The sequence below is a fragment of the Phaseolus vulgaris genome, chromosome 4, assembly GCF_000499845.2.
Source record: "Phaseolus vulgaris cultivar G19833 chromosome 4, P. vulgaris v2.0, whole genome shotgun sequence".
NCBI classification, from domain to species: Eukaryota; Viridiplantae; Streptophyta; class Magnoliopsida; order Fabales; family Fabaceae; genus Phaseolus; species Phaseolus vulgaris.
This window is the reverse complement of record NC_023756.2, coordinates 7,064,888-7,085,180: the sequence shown is the minus strand read 5'-3', so window position 1 is coordinate 7,085,180 and position 20,293 is coordinate 7,064,888. Positions and strand designations below refer to the sequence as shown.

General features: G+C 31.3%; 3 protein-coding genes across 4 annotated transcripts; 2 read left to right on the top strand and 1 right to left on the bottom strand.

The window, feature by feature from the left end:
* Positions 1 to 5,337: 5,337 nt before the first annotated feature.
* LOC137837113 (transcription factor MYB56-like) lies at positions 5,338 to 7,358 on the top strand. Its single transcript, XM_068645975.1, has 3 exons — positions 5,338 to 6,049; positions 6,233 to 6,676; positions 6,940 to 7,358. Exons 1-3 carry the CDS (start codon positions 5,626 to 5,628, stop codon positions 7,200 to 7,202), a joined length of 1,131 nt encoding a protein of 376 aa, XP_068502076.1. The 5' UTR covers positions 5,338 to 5,625; the 3' UTR covers positions 7,203 to 7,358.
* A 4,109-nt stretch (positions 7,359 to 11,467) lies between these two features.
* LOC137837112 (L-2-hydroxyglutarate dehydrogenase, mitochondrial) lies at positions 11,468 to 15,941 on the top strand. Its single transcript, XM_068645974.1, has 5 exons — positions 11,468 to 12,073; positions 12,740 to 13,021; positions 13,187 to 13,623; positions 14,382 to 14,541; positions 15,640 to 15,941. The coding sequence occupies exons 1-5, from the start codon at positions 11,723 to 11,725 to the stop codon at positions 15,751 to 15,753; spliced, it is 1,344 nt and encodes a 447-aa protein (XP_068502075.1). The 5' UTR covers positions 11,468 to 11,722; the 3' UTR covers positions 15,754 to 15,941.
* On the bottom strand, positions 15,929 to 19,956 carry LOC137837114 (ABSCISIC ACID-INSENSITIVE 5-like protein 3). Of its 2 annotated transcripts, XM_068645977.1 has the most exons (4): positions 19,756 to 19,902; positions 18,365 to 19,528; positions 18,188 to 18,259; positions 15,929 to 16,325 (listed from the first exon to the last, which is right to left on the bottom strand). In XM_068645977.1, exons 2-4 carry the CDS (start codon positions 19,121 to 19,123, stop codon positions 16,245 to 16,247), a joined length of 912 nt encoding a protein of 303 aa, XP_068502078.1. In that variant the 5' UTR covers positions 19,124 to 19,528; positions 19,756 to 19,902; the 3' UTR covers positions 15,929 to 16,244. The 2 variants fall into 2 exon arrangements, with proteins under 2 accessions (XP_068502078.1, XP_068502077.1); XM_068645976.1 differs by having other exon boundaries at positions 18,365 to 19,956.
* Between the last annotated feature and the right edge of the window lie 337 nt (positions 19,957 to 20,293).

Here is a 20,293-nt window from a genome sequence, read left to right as displayed (position 1 = left end):
TACCAAGGTATGTGTTCTAAAACTTCTCATTCTTCTTCTTCTTCTTCCCTCGTAAAAATCTTCACTCTTGTTTTTTTTCACATTACAAGTCATAAAACCCTTTATCTTCGTTATCTAAACCCAATTTTCAAGAAAAAGAAAAGTAAAACAAAAATGTTTTAAATGTTTGAGTTTTGGACATAGTGCATCTAAGTGTCTAAACAAAAGGGCTATGATGTTGAAAGATGATGGGGAAGTAAGTTCATGACATTCTTCATATTCTTTTTCCTCAAGTGAAAGTTCTTCAAGTGATAAAGATTGTGTTATCTCCAATTGAAAGATATATATTAATTATTAAGATCATGATTGGACATGTTAAAAAAGTTTTTAAATAAAATTGAAGAGTAAATATTTTTCATTCAATATGCATAATCATGAATGAAACTTGCATCCTTATTGTTGATGGAGGAACTTGCACCAATGTAGCAAATCAAAGGATGGTGGGAAAATCTCAACTTACCACCATCCCTCATTCTAAACCTTACAACCCCCAATGGTTAAGTCATTAGTAATTACATGATAAAGTTTTATGTGATGTTGTTATTGTGGAATCAAGCTTTTTCTTTGTGGAAGACTGTGACAATATAATAGAAATGGCATTCATCACGGTGTTGTTAATACTTACTTCTTAATGTACATAGGGCATAATACTACATTAAAACCATTATCTCCTAAATAAATGGATAAGGATAAAACTCAAATGAAGAAAAAGAGAGAGAAACAAAATAAAAGGGTGGAACCAAGAAAAGATATTTTGATCCTCAAGAAAACAAGTTTCACCTTATCCAAGAAGGTACTCACTATAAGACAATCTGTAGATTTTTCAATTCCTAAACATTTAGATTTGTCTTCCATTATTATTCCTTTTTTCCTTAGATATTACAAAAAGTAAGGGTGTGTTGAAGATAAAACTTCTAAAAGACAGAATTCAATTAACAATATTATATCTTATTAATATTATCTACCTAGAGAATTCAGTTTAGATTTAATAGTTTAACCACCCATCAAACTCGCACTTTAATATTTATATACATCTGATTTTGTTTGTGTTGAATTTATTTTTTTTGCAAACATTTGATTTGTTAAACCTTGTGTTTTGAAAACACTAGGTTTAATTTTTTTTAAACACCACCATCATAGAGGGGAAGATTGTTAAGGAAAAGTCAAACACCCATAGTTTTTATTTTGTTCTAAAAACAACAAAGCATAAAACATGGTCAATCTTTGTTTATAAGATGATAGTTTCTCCTAAAATAATAAATCATGGAAGATGTGAATGTTTTGTCTATCAAACGATATAACACTAGGTTTTCTTACTTTACGTCTAATAAGCATTTGTTGATGATTAGGTTATATGCACATAATCTCTTAGCTAACATCGTACACTTCATGATTATCTATATGTTTATTATATGTTGCAATGAATGTTCATTCCCTATTTCTAACTAAAACGATTCACTTGAATCTTTTGTTACAATCAACAATCTTTTTGAAACTCGAGCTAAAGTTGTTTTTGTTTCACCTAACCCCTAGAACTAGCTTTGTCAAATTTGAAAAAGTATATCCTTTACACTATGACGTGGAGAATTTTGTATGCTTCATACTATGACTTGGAGAAGTTTGTATGTTTCGTATGACTTTATCTTTTACACAAGTTTAAATAAATGCTTTTTTTTTCAAGGAGAGATAGATAGATCTAGCTACCATGATGTTCCTTAAAGAACAAAAGGACATTTAATTCATTCATGGAAAAACATTTAATGCATATTTTATGTGCTAGCTCATCGCAAGGAAAAAGTTCAACTTGCTCAACGGCCAGACAAATATTTGCAACGAATATTTTCTTCTATGCCTATATAAAGTCATCAAGAAAATAAAAGAAAGTTTGATTTGCAAAAGTGCTAAAATGTTGTCAACATCTTTTTGTGCCTTAAATAACTTTGTAAGAACATTGTTGTGTTCATTTAGCAAACTAGTAGATTGTTTAACCTTGTAAGTAACCCATCCCTGATAGGTAACTTTTGTTATCACAATCTAGACAATTTTTTTTGTCCTAAGTCAGGAGTGATTTGTTTAAAAAAAGTACGCGTGTTAGCTAAGAGTCACTTATTATAAAAGAATACTCGTGTTAGCAATTAGTGACTTGTTGTCAAACAATACTCATACATATAAGCATGGAGTGACTGCGTGTCAAAAGAATACTCTTCTATCTTACAAGATTAGTTTGCTAGTGAAAAAATCAAACATTAGTAATTTCTTCCCTTTATTATGTTGTTATATTTCATGTTATATTTGTAGCACTAACCTAAAGAAGAAGTTTTCAATCTTTAACCGTTTATGTGACTAAGGAAACCAACTTATTGTTTGTCACGTATTTAGATGATACTTACGAACAAACTATCAAAAAAAAAATTAAAACATAATTCAACTCAATCTTTTAGTATTCTTTTTGTTTTTCACACTTATTTAAAAATATCTATTTTTATGTATTAAGATTAAGACTATAAATTATATATATATATATATATTTTATTTTATTTTTAAAGAAAAGACTAACTATTCTCTTAATTACTTTTTAAGCATAAAATAAAATAACAGAAAGGCTGCACATTTAAAACATTTTGGAATTTAAGCTTTTTTAAGGTAATTAATAAATTCTTGATAAATAAATTGTTTATTTTTAATTAATAAAAGGAAAACATTAAAGAAAAATTAAATATTTAATAATTTGAAAATTCGAAATGCTTATACATTTTAAAATAATAGGTCATATTTAGATTTTAATTAAATAACTAAGAGGTTGTGAAGCTAATTTGTACACATGATTTTCTTCTAATTTTTGTTCACTTATATTCTGATTTTATTACTATATTTTTTTAATTTTAACATATAACTCAAACTTTATATTATAAATATAATTGAAATATAATTTTTATTAATATCTTATGCTCATTTTACTCGCATGATCTTTCTACTTTTTATTTTAAATAGTTTAATGTAATTATTCCTTTAATAAATTAAATTTAAATCCAATAATTTAGTCTTCTTTCTTTATCTAAGTAGTTAGTATAAATGGTGTGCATATTTTAGTTAAACAAAGTAAATTTTCAAATTATATTTTTAACAAAGTATTTTTTTGAAAAAAATTAAGTATCTATTACATAAATTAATATAAGCATATATATATATATATAACATATTTTTCTAAATAAAAAAAATCTTCATATAAGGTACAGATTTGCACAAAATGTGTCAAAACTAGAAAGACCAGTATTATTTCAAACAATTTAATGATTAATTGGACAATATTAAATAATTTTTAATTAGCATATTTTATGAAAAAAATTAAATCTTATTTACTTATTCTGGAGAACTAGTTATTACAAAATATTAGTTAATTAAAGAAAGTTAAAAATACAAATTAATTTGATATCAAATTAAGTATTTCTTTTGGAGCTTTATTTTAATAACTTAGATGATACCATGAAAATAAAGGTGTTAGATGTATTAAATTTTCAAAATTTTAAAAATATTCATATCTATTAAATAGTTAGTAAATTATTCTTCTCATTCTTGGAAAAATATTAATTAAAATTGAACAAAACAATAAAAAGTAAAGTGGACAAATAAAGAAATAAGAATAAAAGGAGTAAGAAGAGACACAAAAGATATGTATTTTTAAATAATTAATTATTCAGTTAATCTGTATCAAAAATTATCTACTATAATTTTTACATTGTTATTTTAATGATTATTACTGCTTTATATATTGATAAAAAATTAATTATTCCGTGAATCTCTATCCAAATTTAAAGTTTTTATATTTTTAAAAGTTATCTACTTTCATTTTTACATTGTTATCATATATATATTTTTTAAAAGAAAAAATTTCTGAATTAAAATACGTTTATTTAACTATTTAGCATCTGTATCAAAAATTATCTACTATAATTTTTACATTGTTATTTTAATGATTATTATTGCTTTATATATGGATAAATAATTAATTATTCCGTTAATCTCTATCCAAATTTAAATTTTTTATATTTTTAAAAGTGATATACTTTCAGTTTTACATTGTTATCATATATATTTTTTAAAAGAAAAAATTTCGGAATTAAAATACTTTATTTAACTATTTAGCAAATTACATAATTTAAAATTTAAAATATTTTATAGTGATTAAAAATATGTAATGTTTAACTGAAATTGTAAAAACTTAAATCTAGTTTTAGTCTTTATAATTTTGTCAAGGTACAATTTTAATTTCATTAAAAACTAAACTGCACATTTTGTTCTTTATTTCCTAGAGTGAAACTATTATAATGCATTAGTATTATTTTTCTTATTTCTATTTAAAAAATGTTGATATATTAATATATAAGTGTGAAAGTATTCATTACTTATTTACACGGACAATATTAATACTAATTTTTAAATTATTATTATTATAAAATTTTATGTGTTTATCTAATTTGCTTAAATGAATAGTTTTTTACTTCTTTTAATAAAAAAATGCTATCTACTTCTCAAATAAGTGGTTATTTAAAAATAATAATTTATTTTAGAAACGTTTATTCTAAATTGAATCAACCTGAACTAAAATTGTTTCATTTTGGAAAACTTAAAAAAAAAATTTACTAATAATTTCTTAACTTAATAAATCCACTTTTTACCCTTATACTTTCATGAATGTACAATTTTTGTCTCTGTAAATACTTAATTATCAATTTAATCCTTCAATTTTTTAAAATTTATATCAATACATTTTTTGGAATATTAACACAGTGTAAATAATGACAATATTAATTACTTGTAATTAAACAATATTTGAAAATTATTATTTCAAAGATATTGGTTAATATTTTTTAATAATTAAACGATATATTATGTTCAACAAAAGTTATTTGATTTTGGCAACTTAAAAATTAACATTTTATAAAACTCAAACTTACTCATTATTAAATATAGACACAAAAATAAGCCAGAAATGAATTTAATGAGTTGGTGAAGTCTAAATTTTAAAAAATGTAAAAAATAAAATTAAAAAGTCTTACCAAGCAACTTGGGAAAAGGAAAAAACGTGCAACCTCAGTGTGACAGTGACAGACCACACGAACTGATATGAAATTGCATGCACACATTCACTCATCTTTATTTAATGTTTTTCATCTTTCCTTAGAATGAGTGAGAAACTGAAAACAGTGGACCCCACTAATCTTATTTTCACAGAAAAGAGAAAAATAAACCTTGAACTTTCAACAACTAAAAATCAAAGAGTAAAACAAAAAAAATTCTGATTTTTAATTTGCTTCAACTCTTCTTTAAAGCCTTGTCCTTTTTCTTCTGGTTCCTGTGTCTTCATGCTGACCACCATTTTTCTCCTCTCTCTCTCTCTCTTGTGTGACTCATCAATGGCAGGCTGAGAGTGGGAATTCATAATAGCCTTGAATCTCTTTGCCGTATGATGTTTTTGTGTGCTTCTTTATAACCCTTTTTCACCTAACTAAACTGTCTTTTAATGCTTTTCTTCACTCAGCATTGTGAAAGTTAGACCCTTTCAGCTTTCCTGCATCTTCAGTTTCAATGAGTGACTCATTACACTTCAGGAATGGTGGTTGTGGGTTCAGTGCTGAAATGAATGTTTTTCCTTCACCTCCTGTTACTGTTATTGGTCTCCACTCTTTCAACATTTTAGGGGTGATGGGTCATGTTGAAGGCAAGAAATCTGAAAGTTCTGATATACCCTTTCAGATTTTGAACCCTTCTGTGATCCATGCCTCCCAGGAGGGAGAAGCATCTTTTGGGGTTGAAGCCATGAGCTTGTCTTTGAAGCCTGGTGAAGAGCTTGAAGCTGATAGTTATTCTGCTACAGGAAAAATTAGACACACTAAACTTTGTGCCAGAGGACATTGGAGACCAGCTGAAGATGTCAAACTTAAAGAGCTTGTTGCACAATTTGGAGCTCAAAATTGGAACTCAATAGCAGAACATCTTCCAGGAAGATCAGGTAAATGACATTGTTTTTAGTGAAACCAGATATGTTTTTTTTAGTAGAGTTTTATTGTATGGAAAAGATTGTTTAAAAATCTTGATTTGAGAATAAGATTCTTTGTACTCTTTTTTTCAGTGTTGATTTTTGAGAAATGTTTCCTCAAGGTTGTTTGTTTTTTGACTTTGAATGGTATTGCAGGGAAAAGTTGTAGATTGAGGTGGTTTAACCAGCTAGATCCAAGAATTAACAGAAAGGCTTTCAGTGAGGAAGAAGAGGAGAGACTCTTGAATGCTCACAAAGTGTATGGTAACAAATGGGCCATGATTTCTAGACTCTTCCCAGGTAGGACAGATAATGCAGTGAAGAACCATTGGCATGTGATCATGGCTAGGAGGCAAAGGGAGAAGTCATGTGTCTACAAAAGGAGAAAGCCCACATTTCAGATCCTGCCACCAAAGGATTTGGACTTGACCTTGCCAATGAATGGAAGCAGTGAATCAACCATTTCCAGCACCATCATTGATGAATCTGCCTCAACAGGAACTAACCTCTCCTTCACTCCCTCTTCAGCCAAACCAACTCCTCTGCCTTTTCACAACCCCTGTCCTGTTCAGAATCTCCAAGCCTTTGGTGCTCTAATGGGTATGATTTTCTCTTCCATGTAAAGATCCCAAACCATGGAAGATTTTAACTTTTTAAATTGCAACAACTTATTTGTATCACAAAATGTTTACTCTATGAGATGATGTAAATTGTATGACTCTAATTATAGGTTCATTCACAGGAATTATCAAAGTATTGGGACCACTGTATAAGTCTCCCTATGAATTTAAATGCATGTCATTTTCTTCTTCTCCTCCTTCTTTACTGCTACATGTTTGATATTTATTTCTGTGGGGTTGCAGATTTATCTGGAGAAAGCAGGACAACAGCCAGAAATGGGAGTTTTAACAAGCATATTGGTGCTTGGAAAGGTTCATGTGAAGCTGGACACATGGGAAGGCTCATGGGTGTGGACCAATCCCATTGCTCAGATTCAAACTCATCAGAAATTTCAGTATCTGAGTCAGTTGCCACCAACAAGATTACCAATCTCTCAATGTATGAAAAAAGTGATAATAGGCCCAACATGTTATTCATTGACTTTCTTGGAGTAGGAGCTACATAAAGAAAATGTTTGATTAGAATGAATGGGTCTGTCTTCACTCAACCTGTGCAATTAGTAGCAAAGGTTAATTGCATAAAATGTGAAATGAGCAGAAATATGAAAACCAAAACAAAGATTGATGAATAAAAGAGATGAGAGGGAGAGAGTTTTGAGTTACTGAGTTTACATGACCTATGCATAGTTATCATGAATATAAAAAAATATAATAATTTTCAAACTCTTTAAATTTTGACTGATCATAGGACAGAAGCAGGACTGTGTTTTTTTGTTTTGTACTTTCTCATTTCAAGCAAAGCCCTAGTAGCATGACTTAGGTGTTATCTTTGAATGAATCAACAAACCCTTTTTGAATGATTGATTTGTTATGGGCCACATGGTGTCACTCCATGGGAACTACTTTGCTGTTGACCATGTTTTAGGTGCACTTGCAATTTATGGTGTCCTTGCTTTTTCCATTCTCAGGGATCAATTAACTAACTCTATGACATTAAGTGTTCTACTTGAAGTTATTTGTTGTAAAGTTTTTATTAAAATTAATTTCACTTTAGTATCACATGTAATGGAAGTGATAGAACTTCAAGTGTAGCTTCACACAAATTCTATATGTAGTTAGAGTAGTGTGTCTAAGTATTGTTTTAGTTCTTATTAAATTAACACCCCATCTATATGAATTTCAATATTTATGTTGTTAAATTTTCATATAAGAATTCTTTAACTTTCAACAAGCCTTAGGGTCGTTATTTTGACTATTACTATGAGTAGAGTATTTATAAAAAAACATTTTGTCAGTTAATGTAAACATACAACATATATAATCCTAGTATCCCTTAAATAGATGAGAGGAAATAATTTTAATGAGATATTTTTGGTGAAAAATCTAATTGTTCGTATATGAAGTAGGAAGTTCCAAGACTTTTCTTTGCAAATGATCTAAGCTATCTAAAAGATAAGAACAAAACAAAGACAAACAAAAGAGTACAATTATATTGGTTCACAAAGAGGTTCTACTAATAAAAAATTGGTTACAAGGAAACTACATAAATCCCTTATGGTTATCCTTTTCAATCTCTCCTGAAATTTAGAACTCAAGTATTCTTTGTTGTCACTAAGTACAATCAAGATAAGATAGGTTGAGGGAAGGTGATAGTATAATTATGGTTAGATGATCTCAAGTCATCTCTCAAAGAATCCAACATGAAATCTAATTAAGCCAGTATTCAAAACTTTACCTTACTCGTCTTCATACGTCTACTCATAAATTTTTTAATATTTTACCTCTTGCATCATGTGTCCAAGAAATTGTTCAGAAAATTAAATAAGTTTTTAATTAAAGACATAATTGAATTATCAACATGCGTTCACAAACAATTCCCAAAACAACAATTAAACTTAGAAAAATACCAAACATTAGCACAGTAAGATATTCAAGAACAAAACTTAAATTACACAGAACATTAGAATTCATTGTGAAATTACAAGAGAATCAACCCAAAGGAAATTAACCTTCCATATGAAGGCAAACAAAAAAATTACAATGAAGAAAATAAAGAAAACTAAGAAGATCTAGGATGCTCTATTTTTCGAACACACTATGTCAACCTCTGAAACTTAATCATTTCTCCTTGAAGCTTGTATCTTTTTTATAGGTTTCTTTGCTCTAAGTATCTCATAAATATATTTCAATTCAGATATTTTTTTTACAGTTTCCCAGTTTTCAACTTGTTCAGATTTCTCGGATTTTATGTCCAGTTTTATTGCGAACTTTGATTCTTCGTATCTTCGCAGATGATTTGCTTCAAATTCTGTTTTTGAGATATTGTAGATTTTATTCTCTTATTTTTTTCTACTCAGATTGTGTTTCTCATTTTGATTCAAAGAAACAACTTGGACTTTCACGTATTGAACCCACTCGGATAGGCAAGAACTTCCTTCAACCCATCTAATAAATGCTTCTATTAGATCGTCTAAGAGACCATCTACTTTGGAAAATATTAGACCATCTAGCAAAATAAAAGCAAAAATTAACAGAAATAACAATAAAGCCCAAATAAATCCAATTAGATAAATCTTAATTAAAAGAGTGATTTATTCATCATTATACTCCAGGAATCTATCACTAAAACTATTAAGTGTGAGAAAAATTATGCTCATGAGAAAGGTAATTCTCACAAAGAGAATATGAAATAAAGGTTTTCTTAAGAGTGGGTAACTTCACGAATGCAAGAATATAAAAGCTTAACCCTAAACCCTAAACCCAAATTTGAAGAGTCTTTTTCCTTCTTTTTATCTTTGTAAAAGAGTATAGAAGTAGTGTTTACATAAAATAGAAAGTAGAAAAAGTGTATAGGAATAAAATTTTCTTCATGTAAATTGTTTTACTTTATTATGAAAAATAGGCTTATATCCCAAATCAACCTTATCAAAAACATAGTTTTGTGATCCAAGTAACACATTTAAGTTTGTTTTTCCCATTGAAAAGTTAGACAAAGTTTTTATAAGATAGTGAATTTTACCTTGTAGTATTTCATGGTTTTCACAACCATTGACTGATTTACTAGTTTCAATGCAGTTACAAAAAGAGTTTTTGTAAATGATTTCTAGATTTTCTAATTTTGTTTTAACATTTCTCTTCTTCTAATGTGTTGACTCTATTTTCCAACCAATTGTTTAATCATTTTAGTCTATTGTTTGAAAGAGTCAATCTATTAGTTTCCTCATGAGTTTCTTTAAATGCATATAGCAACTAACTATAATTCTCGTGATTTTTAGAAGAACTAAAACTTACATTATTGGTTGCAAACTCATACCTAGCCATCAAGCACAAATTTTCTTCTTTTTCTTCCCTTGAAATAGAGTTGGATGAGGAATCATCATTATCCTACCAAACTGTATATGCTTTTCTAGTTTTTCCATTTTTCTCAATTATCGTATGAAAACCTTTGTCTTGGGTTGAAACATTTAGACATTCTATCTTGATATGTCCTTGTTTACCATAGCCAAAACAGGTAAAATTAGATGAACCATAATAAATTTTTCTGAAATTGTACTTTTTAGCTAGTTGAACCTTATCCCTTCCTTTCTTTTTCAAATATTTGTTGAACTTTTTGGTTAACAGATTCAATGTTTCAGTGTCACTGCATTCATTAGAGTCCTCCTCACTATTCTTCTTTTTCTGGATTGATGATTTTAGCACAATTCCTTTGACTTTGTTTTCTCCATTTTCTTGCTCATTCACTATGTTCATCTCAAGTTCATGCTCTCTTAATTTTCCAAAAAGAGCATAAGTTGTCAGAGTAGTCAGACCCTTTGAGTTTGAGAGTAGTCATCCAAGTTCAATTCAAAAGTTATAATATTCTTTGCCACACTATCATATTAAGCTTTCTTACTTTCAACTTCAGATCAAGCAACACATGGTTTTTCAACAAGTTTATTATCAATTACATGTGTATGCACATAAGGACCATTCATAATTGCATCCCAAATACCTCGATCAATTGCTTCAATAAAGATCTTCATTCTAAATTTCCAAAAAGGACATTTTACACCTCCAAACATAAGTGGTATGTTAGAATAAACACTCTCAGCAAAAGACAACTTAAACTCAACCATTTTCAAAAAAATAAAACCGTAACTTGAATAAATTTTAAGAACCAACTCTGCTACAAATTGTAAACAACATAGGCCAAGTTCAAGACGAGGTGAATTAAAATTTTAAAACTTTCTTTAAAAAATGTGTTTAGAATGAAGTTCTTTAAAATATCAACCAATTAAAATATTTAAAAAAAAAATCAATTATAATTTTGAATTCTGGAAAAAATAAATCAACCAATTAAAATTTGCTTGAAAGATGAGGTTACAATTTTTATTCTAGTTCACTCGTTCACAAGAGCTACATCCAATTTCTTAGCTATTATATCTAAGATTCTACTAAACACAAATCTTAATAGAATTTATAGAATTTTAAATCATCTAAATCTCAATATATAGATCAACATGTGGATGGTTCCTTAAGAGAGTCAACAAATTCAACTTAAATTTTGCATCTTGTTATAAGTTTTTTTAGTTTTTTTAGTTTGAGAGAACTTATTTACATAAGGTTCTTATCATTTTTTTTCTCTTAACATACTTTAAAAAAATTAATTAATCACAATTTAATATCATTAGTCTAATAATGAGATTTTCTGGGTCTCAAATACAATGATATAACATTAGCTAGTAAAACCTCTAAAACAATATAATATGAATAGAATAACTATTATTTCTTTATCCTAAAACTCGGAGGCAAAAGAAATGGTAATTTATCTTAGATTATCAATTACGTGTGTATAATATTTGCGCTACAATTTTCTTATAACGATTATACCATACAATTTCTAAACACGGATCTTCTCTCGATGATACTCTCTCCAAAAACTCCTTTGTTAATGGTGAATTGATCCATGATTTCATCCTCTCTTTGCCACCAAATAAACATCAAACAAACAAACAAGGTGAGAGTTGAAACAACCTAAGCTGGAAGAATGCTGAAACAAGCAGTTCAAAGGTTTGAAGGATGCATATCAACATCAAGAAGAAATGGTGATGTTCATATGAAATGGAAGAAACACTTATTTGGCAATTGGGTGAGAAGCATGAGCAGCAAGCCCCGAAGTAGTAACAATAGGTCAACCTGGTACAGTGTTCCAAAGGAGAGAGTGGAGTGCGTAGTGATAGGGGCTGGTGTGGTTGGCATAGCTGTGGCAAGAGCCCTAGCACTTAAGGGCAGGGAAGTGTTGGTCGTAGAATCAGCCCCCACCTTTGGAACAGGGACCAGTTCCCGAAACAGTGAAGTTATTCATGCTGGTATTTATTACCCTGCCAATTCTTTCAAGGTTGGTATCTCCCTTGTAATCAAAGTTGTCATTTTTATGTACTTTGGTTCGATTTCGTTGAAATTGCTGAGAAATGCAGTCCATATAAGCCTCGTGGCCACACAAACAGTAGTACTCTTGACGGAGGGGCTGAAATCTTGGTGTTATGTGTTAGTAGGTGAAAAGAGCATAAAGGGTATTGGAGACCCAAATGATTGAGTCATTCATTGACCTACAAAGCTTCATCATTTGAGTTGATCAATTGGGAGGCAATGGATTAAGAGATGGCAATTTTGCATTTGAACTTCTATTGAATGCATTAGTTAAATATTCCGACATTTGGGTAAAAGTAAAAACATATGATGAATCATTATGCTCTAGTTTTGCTGAATAAAGTTGATGTTATATGGTAGTAGCAGTAAACACGATTTATATTCAACCTCATTTTAATTACCAAGAGTGAACTGTTTGCTGTGCGTTGGTTACCTTGGTTTAGGTCTTTTTAGCTATTCTTTATGCCATACAAAGTGAAAATAATGTTTATAACGCTAAAACATATCATTACATTCATACAGTAACTAGTGATTTTTTGTTTGCTGACTCATTTTCCTGGAAACTAACCAAAATAAAGACTACAGATTTGCCCCCTTTCGAGTAGACCATAATTCAGTCGCCTCTTTTTTGCAGGCAGTATTTTGTGTAAGGGGAAGAGAAATGTTATATGAGTATTGTTCCAAGCATGATATTCCACATAAACAAATTGGTAAGCTTATAGTGGCTACTCGATCTTCTGAGATTCCAAAGCTATGTGATATTTTAAATTGTGGGATTCAAAATGGGGTTGGTGGTTTGAAGATGGTGGATGGTGTTGATGCCATGAGAATGGAGCCTGAATTGCAATGCATGAAAGCAATACTATCACCTCTCACTGGGATTGTTGACTCTCATTCATTAATGCTTTCTTTAGTGGTATGCATTTCTAGCTTCTTTTACCATGTTCTAAAGATGGATTAAGACATCCAAATTCATTGTGAATCTATCTATTTTACAATAAGATTTTGGTAATTACTCATTGCTTTTATTTTGAGTTAGAATGATATATTCACAGGAATATGAACCCTCATGCTCGTCCAGGGGGAAGCTGAAAATCATGGAGCAACATTCACGTACAATTCAACAGTCATTGGTGGCCATGTCGAAGGAAATGATATCTGTGTCCATGTGACAGAAACTGACCGCCTTAAAGAATGGAAAGGGACATCAATTTTGCATCCAGAACTACTGCTAACTTCTAAACTTGTTGTGAACTCTACTGGCCTAAGCGCCCTTGCCCTTGCAAAAAGATTTAGTGGCCTAAAAAGTGAAGTTGTTCCTTCTTCTTACTATGCACGGGGTTGCTACTTTACATTATCTAATACTAAAGCCTCTCCTTTTAGACATTTGATATATCCTATACCAGAGGATGGTGGCATTGGAGTGCATGTTACTATAGACTTGAATGGTCAGGTCAAGTTTGGCCCTAATGTTGAATGGATTGACAGTGTTGATGATATCTCAAGCTTTCAGAATAAGTACTTCCTGTCTTTTGCATGCTTTTGATGTATTTTAGTATATGGTTGTATTGCATGTCCTACTTCCTAACTCATAATCCATAGCAACATCTGCTTGTGTCTGAAATGGTTCAATTCCATGATTTATATTTATTATTTCTAATTTGTAGTTTGTCAAACATGCTCACCTGGAGCATTTTTCACCCTACCACTATTGCGATAGCATTGTACCAAGTACTTGAACAACTCTACTGCATGTTTTAAGTAACTAACAACAGGTCATGGTCATGAGATCTTTTTCTTTGTTAGCTAGTTGCAAGCATAATGAAATCATGTTGTAGTTTCTAACATTTTCTGTTAGGCAGGGAAATAATGAGAGAGAGTGGAAGGTGTACCATAGAAGGAAATTTAAAAATAAGTAGTTGTATGTACAGATTTATATTTTTGGGCTGAAATAATACTACTCAGACTTGACTTTACGTTCTTGGGTTGGTGTTATCTTTTCCCTGACGAGGCACGTTTAAGTTTCTTAGCATGGGGAAGGTAGCTTCTGCACTCTACTCAGAATAGGCATTATCTATTAATTCTTATCCTATTGATGAAACTACATAAATTTTTCCCTCACTGGAGCTATTTTATAGCTGCATATGGTCTTATGTTGTTGTAAAACTTTTGTTCATATGCTCCCTTTTCTTTCATGGTGTGTTTTCCATGTATGCTCCCTTTTCTTTCATTACTTAAAAAAATGTGAATTTGACTTAAGTAACAACGAATCCTAGGTTTGATTATTCGGTAAATCCAAATCGTGCTGAACAATTTTATCCAGAGATAAGAAAGTACTTCCCAAATCTGAAGGACGGTTCTCTGGTAGCTGGATATTCAGGGATCCGACCTAAACTTTCAGGACCCTCACAGCTGCCTGCTGATTTTGTTATACAGGTTTTTTCTCACACTCTCTTATTGTTAGTCAACCTCTATGTTGACAATTTCCCATAACTTGATTAGAGGCAGTATTGTTCATGATGTTAGATTCAATGCTGCACTTCATCCATATGTAGCAGTATTGTCCATTATGTACCAGTTCTCTCATTTTGACTGAATGAATTTGTAAACTCCAAAATCCAAATTAGCCCATTGGTCATGCCACCTTATGTTACATATCTTTATGCTAAACTTCATTTGCTACAATTTTATCATAATTGAAAAAGATTGGCATTGGTGTCCTACAACTATGTTTTACACATCATATAATTTGTTTTTCTTTTTGTGTCAAGGGCTAGTACACATGTCATAGATTTTGTGTATCTTTTTACGTCATGGGAAACTAGTATCACTTTTTAACTTCACGATAAAACCGTGCGTATAATCATCAGGTTCCATGATTATCTTGCATTCACACCATACGCTTTTCTCTTAATGATTCTTGTTTTGGAAACTACAAGGTTCTGGTTATATGGTTTATATGCTTTGGCTAAAAACTACTAGTTTGTTGATCTTTATTGAAAATAGATGGATAATAAGCATTGGTGTTCTAGACCCTTATTTTTCCTTAACGTAACTTCACAGTAATGGATTTGGATAAATTAGCACTGTAGTGTTCCAGGAGGCAACCTGGTATAATGATGAGTTTCTATCGGGTCAGGGGAATGAAAATATGTGACATTATTGACTGTAATGAACAAGCTGATTAAGGATGTCACATGTTTCCATGAAAAATATTTCAGGTCACTCAGATAACATCCTTAATAGATTTTGTCTAGATAAAGTCACTTTACTTCATGTTTCAAATAAGATGGAAGGAGGCAGGCAGTTATAGTTTTGCAATTTGAAAATCATGTTCATCTTTTGGGATATAGCTGCCTGATCATTTAGTGTTTTCTGAATGAATAATTGACACATGCCGTCATAATTCTTTTTAATTTCAATCCAAACTACTCATTCTTTTGAAGGTAGATTCCACTGTGAATGGAGAGAGTAGTTTGATTTTCTACATTTCAATTATACAATGGCATCTTTGGTCTATTTTCATTTGTGCAGGGAGAGGACATTCATGGAGTACCTGGTCTTATTAATCTTTTCGGAATAGAGTCACCTGGTCTAACATCAAGCATGGCTATTGCAGAATTTATTTGTAAAAGATTTGTGGGATGATTCAGGCATAAAGCTAGGACCATGAAGATACTTTACACCATTGAAAACCAAATTGTTGGTTTTGTTTAAGCTTAATTTGAAAAAATAATGGCTTGTATTTCTCAATTCTATGAGAATGTTAATAAAATATTATTCCAGCTAATAAACTTTATCAAACAGGCATTTAGTCCTGCAGTTATAAGCCATAACTGAGTACACTGTGATTATATAATTGCATAATTCACATAAATGGATCCCAAATTAAAGTATATTTATAGTGCAGCTTAAACTGTAAGACAAACTTGTCAAAATATACTTAAAGAAGAGGAAAACATTAGTAGAATAGAGCAAGCTGGGGAGAACTGATTGCATCACAACCAACTACCCGGAGAAAAATAGCCACCCAACTTTATCCACAACTCAGAGTCAAGAGTCAACAGTATAATGCACATGAAAACTATGTGATGTGATAGCATGAAAAAAAGTATTGAGAATTCATTGCAATGAAGATATCAAAAGATGGCTGAACTCGTTCTGCGTAGCTGTTGCTTAGGCTCAGGTGGTGGCTCAGATGGCAATGCCTTCTCGATCTCCTGCAACAAGGAAAACCATTAGCCATCCCTATTTGAATAGTCTTCTCAATCAGGTAAATCCTAAACAAACAAGAACAGTCTAAAACAAAATTTAATGAAGTTATAAACTTTTCACTAGAACTTATTCAAGAAGAAAATAAGATGAGATGAACCAAACTTTTTTCCATAAATTCAAATCAACTTATATAATTCAATTTTTTTCTTTTTCTTTATTCAAGTGTCAATTGAAAAAATCATCTGATCATCATATTGTAAGGACACAACCATTCCAAACGTTCAAGTTATCAGGGAAAGGCAAGTGAGTTATGTCCTGCTTCAAGTTCTAAGATCCAGAAGAAGGTTCTATAGATTATAAATGTTTATAGATATTTACCCTGAACTGCTTTCAGTTTTCAATAAGGTAATCCTCTTGTAGATCTAAGTACAACAATAATATTTGTACTGTGTTTAAAACTGTACAACACTTTTCAATTTTTACAGAGGGGGGAAAATGTTGTGAGCTAATTCATCCTCCAGAAGATTGAGATTGAAGTTACTTCCCTGTGTTTTACATTTTTAGGACCTCTGCTTTTCATTGAAGTTTTCCCATAAGGTTCCTTGAAGTTTTGTGAAGTTGTAAAGAAAAAATTGAAACCAATAGCTCGGGATAATCTCAAAAACTAACAGAAGGGTCGAGGCCAAAATAGAGACATAAAACTATGGACAATCATATGAAGTTTCTCTCACAAATTCAATTTATTGGGATGGCCACACCATTAGATGATATGAGTGTCATAATGATAGGAACTTAAGTATTATGGGATGCCTAAGTCCACATCAAGTAGTACAATGGTTTGTTAACTGGAAAAAACCATCTAGCCACAGCATACCAGAGCAAAACTAGATGCTTTGGCTGAGTTTAACCAATGTTCAATACCAACTTCAGCATTTGAAATTATCAATCTGCTTCATGTAAGCAAAGGAAGATATCCTAGTCCCATGTTTTCAAGCAATTTAAATATTTTGAGCTAATATTTAACTGTACCTTGTGATTATTCATTACCAGATATAAACCCCAAAGTTTGATGCATTCCACATATTATAGCTTTTAATGTCTATGCTACCAGTAAGATTCTAACACTCATAAAAATCCAATCACTGTCTCAATAAAAATGGGAAACATGAAGATGTTGTAATCAGTACAATGTTTGATTATAACTAAGCATTTAACAAAGGTGCTACACACATTTGCAATTAATATGCCCCGGAAACAAGCACGTACACATATAAACACGAAGTACTTTTGTTTCAACCTTTCCCACAACGACTTCCCTCGTTAGTTAGCCTCAATTACAAAAGACAGATACAGTAAATGAAATATTCAGAGGGCCAATCAATGGAGTTTCCTGCAACTTTTGCATTGTGAACCAACTACTATTAGGATACATTATGGTTGTAAGGAAAGAGAAAAAACACACGTTAGCCCACAAAATTTTCTATTTTATTTTTAGTCAACATTCTCTCCATGTAAAACACACCAAAAATGTAGATCCAAATGCAATTAAAATAATGCAGAATCATATTAGCGATAAAAGACCAGTCTATCTTAGAAGTTCAACTAATTTCAACATTCATAGTATTAGTTTTGAGCCAATTCCCATTATCATTTTTCCCTTTCTAAATAAAAGAATGGTTAATTTGTTAGAAAAGGAGTTTAAGTCTAACTCATTTTTACAAAACCAGTTTGTTGTAAGATTAGAATTGTCATACTTATATACTGCAAATTAACATTATCAGGCCATAAAGAGATGTGACAAGCAAATATTTCATTAAACAAGAAAAAGATAAAAATGGCAAAGCAAAGGTAAGAATTACAAACATACATTCAGTCTTCTAAGCCTTTCATTCTCCACTTCTAATTGCTTAACTTTAATCTCCAGTTCTTGTGTGTATGCCTGTCCACAGGCAGAGATGATACCTTTATCAAATTAGAAACACAAGCAGATTTCAAAGAATAACATCACATGCAAACACACACACACACAAAAATGTAATGTAACCTGTCTTCTTGCCCGAGATCGAGCAGCAGATTCTCTATTTTTAATCATTCTCTTGTGCCTCCTCTCCACAGTTCTCTCCACCAGATCACCAGAGGCAAGCCTTTTTCGACTGGGAGTTTGTGTATCCGATAATGCTCCTACTAAAGAAGCCGGTTCAGAGTATGCTGCATCCAAAACTAGATTCAACGTAGTGTGGAAAGGCTGCTGAATGGCATGCCCAGCCACATAACCCCCAACAACCATATTCTGATGCTGCACTGAAGGGTGCTGGTATTGCATCCAATGGCCATGCTGTGAGGAAACCCCATCTGAATCAGGAACCACTCCAGCCTTCACCAAGAAGTCCTCCAGAGTCATCTCACCCATTGTAGGCTGTCTTTCCTGGGTTTTCTTATCCCTACAAGTACCCTTCTTCAGTTGCATGTCTCTCCACACCTCATCAACAGTTTTCCTGCTTAGATCCCTTGACAAAGTTAGACTTCCCTGAGGATTCAGAAAGGAAGCAGAAGCAGCAGGACCATCTTGCATGTCAGCATCACCACCACCAAAGTCCAAGCCCGGGGCCTCACCACGAACTTCAGCAATCCACACACTCTTCAGCAACTCATCAAGATTCATGCTGCCAAGTGGCTTCCCCAAATTCCCAAGCTGGTTATGCAACTCATCTAGGGTCAGATTATACAAGGATCCTTGCCTAACCAAAGGGGTAGTACTAGTAGTAGTATTTGGCTCTTGAACTGCCCCACCTTGAGATCCCATTTTTCTTAACCCCAACACAAATCTACAATTCTATATCATGCATCTCCTAAGCTCCCCAGAAAGCACCTCAATATCAGGTCAGTATCCCCCCTCTCCCCAAAAAAATACACAGAAAATAATCAACTCTAACTCTAACAAAAAGCGATTTCTTTGAGCTATGGAGATTTGATAACCAGCACTCACAAAGACAAAGCAAGTAAATGTGAAGTGGTGGGTGAAAATTGGTCCAGAAGAAAAAAACAATAAGCCAGATCAGATTTTAAGGGAATCAATGTTGCAGATGCTCCGCACACCAACATAGGATGGCACTTGAAAGCAAAAGATAAAAGCCATCAGCTAATCATCATGCATGTTATTTCCATCATCATCACCACTGTTCATTAGATAAAAGGAACAGACTTGATCCTGCAAAGCACAAATCAAACCCCTTATTGTGATAAAAAAATGATCAGCTCAACATTCCCTTTCTCATTACACTGTCTAGAAAAAAGGGTCATTGAGTTTTTTGTCTTCCTTCAAATAAAAAAGATAAACTCATTAGTGAATAAAAAATTTGGAATTGAAGAATAGACTCTTCTAGTTCTGACTTGTGAGCTAAGAACAAAACCAAAATCTTAGAAGGGTCACTTTACTTTCAGTAGTATTTCACCAACTTGTACTGTTTTACATATGGGAGGACCAAATTTGAAATTTCCAAAATCTACAAAAATTGGCATTTCAAATTTTTCATTGGGAGTGGGAACAGCAGTGCACACCAAGCAAGGTAGAAGAAACATTTCAAAAAAACAATCTTAATTAGTATCATTGTTAAATGGAAGAACCACTGCCTTTTCTCTCTCACCAGTCTTTGTCTTTCTTTTTACTGGTAGAAAATATAATAATTAAACCATAAAGATGAGTGGGGAAAAGGTACCAATTTTTATAATGTTCATTATTATTAGACTTAAATTTTTTACTTAAAATTAACAAATTTTGATTTTAATATTGATAAAAAAATATTCTTTAGTTTAAAATTCTTGAAAAATAAAGGGTTTGCCTTGTAATTCCTATTCGATGTAATACTCATTAACAACTTATTTGTTTAATGTAACATTATTAGATCATTTCAGATAAATTTATTAATGTTTGTGTTATATTTAATATTGATATCTCCAAATAACATATTATTTA

What these genes read in the sequence shown, in the direction of transcription:
- LOC137837113 (XM_068645975.1), top strand. Translation starts at nt 5,626, where the DNA reads ATGAGTGACTCATTACACTTCAGGAATGGTGGTTGTGGGTTCAGTGCT. An exon ending in ACATCTTCCAGGAAGATCAG is followed by an intron (nt 6,050 to 6,232) that starts GTAAATGACATT and finishes ATGGTATTGCAG; the next exon opens with GGAAAAGTTGTAGATTGAGG. An exon ending in AGCCTTTGGTGCTCTAATGG is followed by an intron (nt 6,677 to 6,939) that starts GTATGATTTTCT and finishes GTGGGGTTGCAG; the next exon opens with ATTTATCTGGAGAAAGCAGG.
- LOC137837114 (XM_068645976.1), bottom strand. Translation starts at nt 19,123, where the DNA reads ATGGGATCTCAAGGTGGGGCAGTTCAAGAGCCAAATACTACTACTAGT. An exon ending in GATCTCGGGCAAGAAGACAG is followed by an intron (nt 18,260 to 18,364) that starts GTTACATTACAT and finishes GCCTGTGGACAG; the next exon opens with GCATACACACAAGAACTGGA. An exon ending in AAAGGCTTAGAAGACTGAAT is followed by an intron (nt 16,326 to 18,187) that starts GTATGTTTGTAA and finishes TCCTTGTTGCAG; the next exon opens with GAGATCGAGAAGGCATTGCC.
- LOC137837112 (XM_068645974.1), top strand. Translation starts at nt 11,723, where the DNA reads ATGCTGAAACAAGCAGTTCAAAGGTTTGAAGGATGCATATCAACATCA. An exon ending in CATTAATGCTTTCTTTAGTG is followed by an intron (nt 13,022 to 13,186) that starts GTATGCATTTCT and finishes ATGCTCGTCCAG; the next exon opens with GGGGAAGCTGAAAATCATGG. An exon ending in ATCTCAAGCTTTCAGAATAA is followed by an intron (nt 13,624 to 14,381) that starts GTACTTCCTGTC and finishes AACGAATCCTAG; the next exon opens with GTTTGATTATTCGGTAAATC.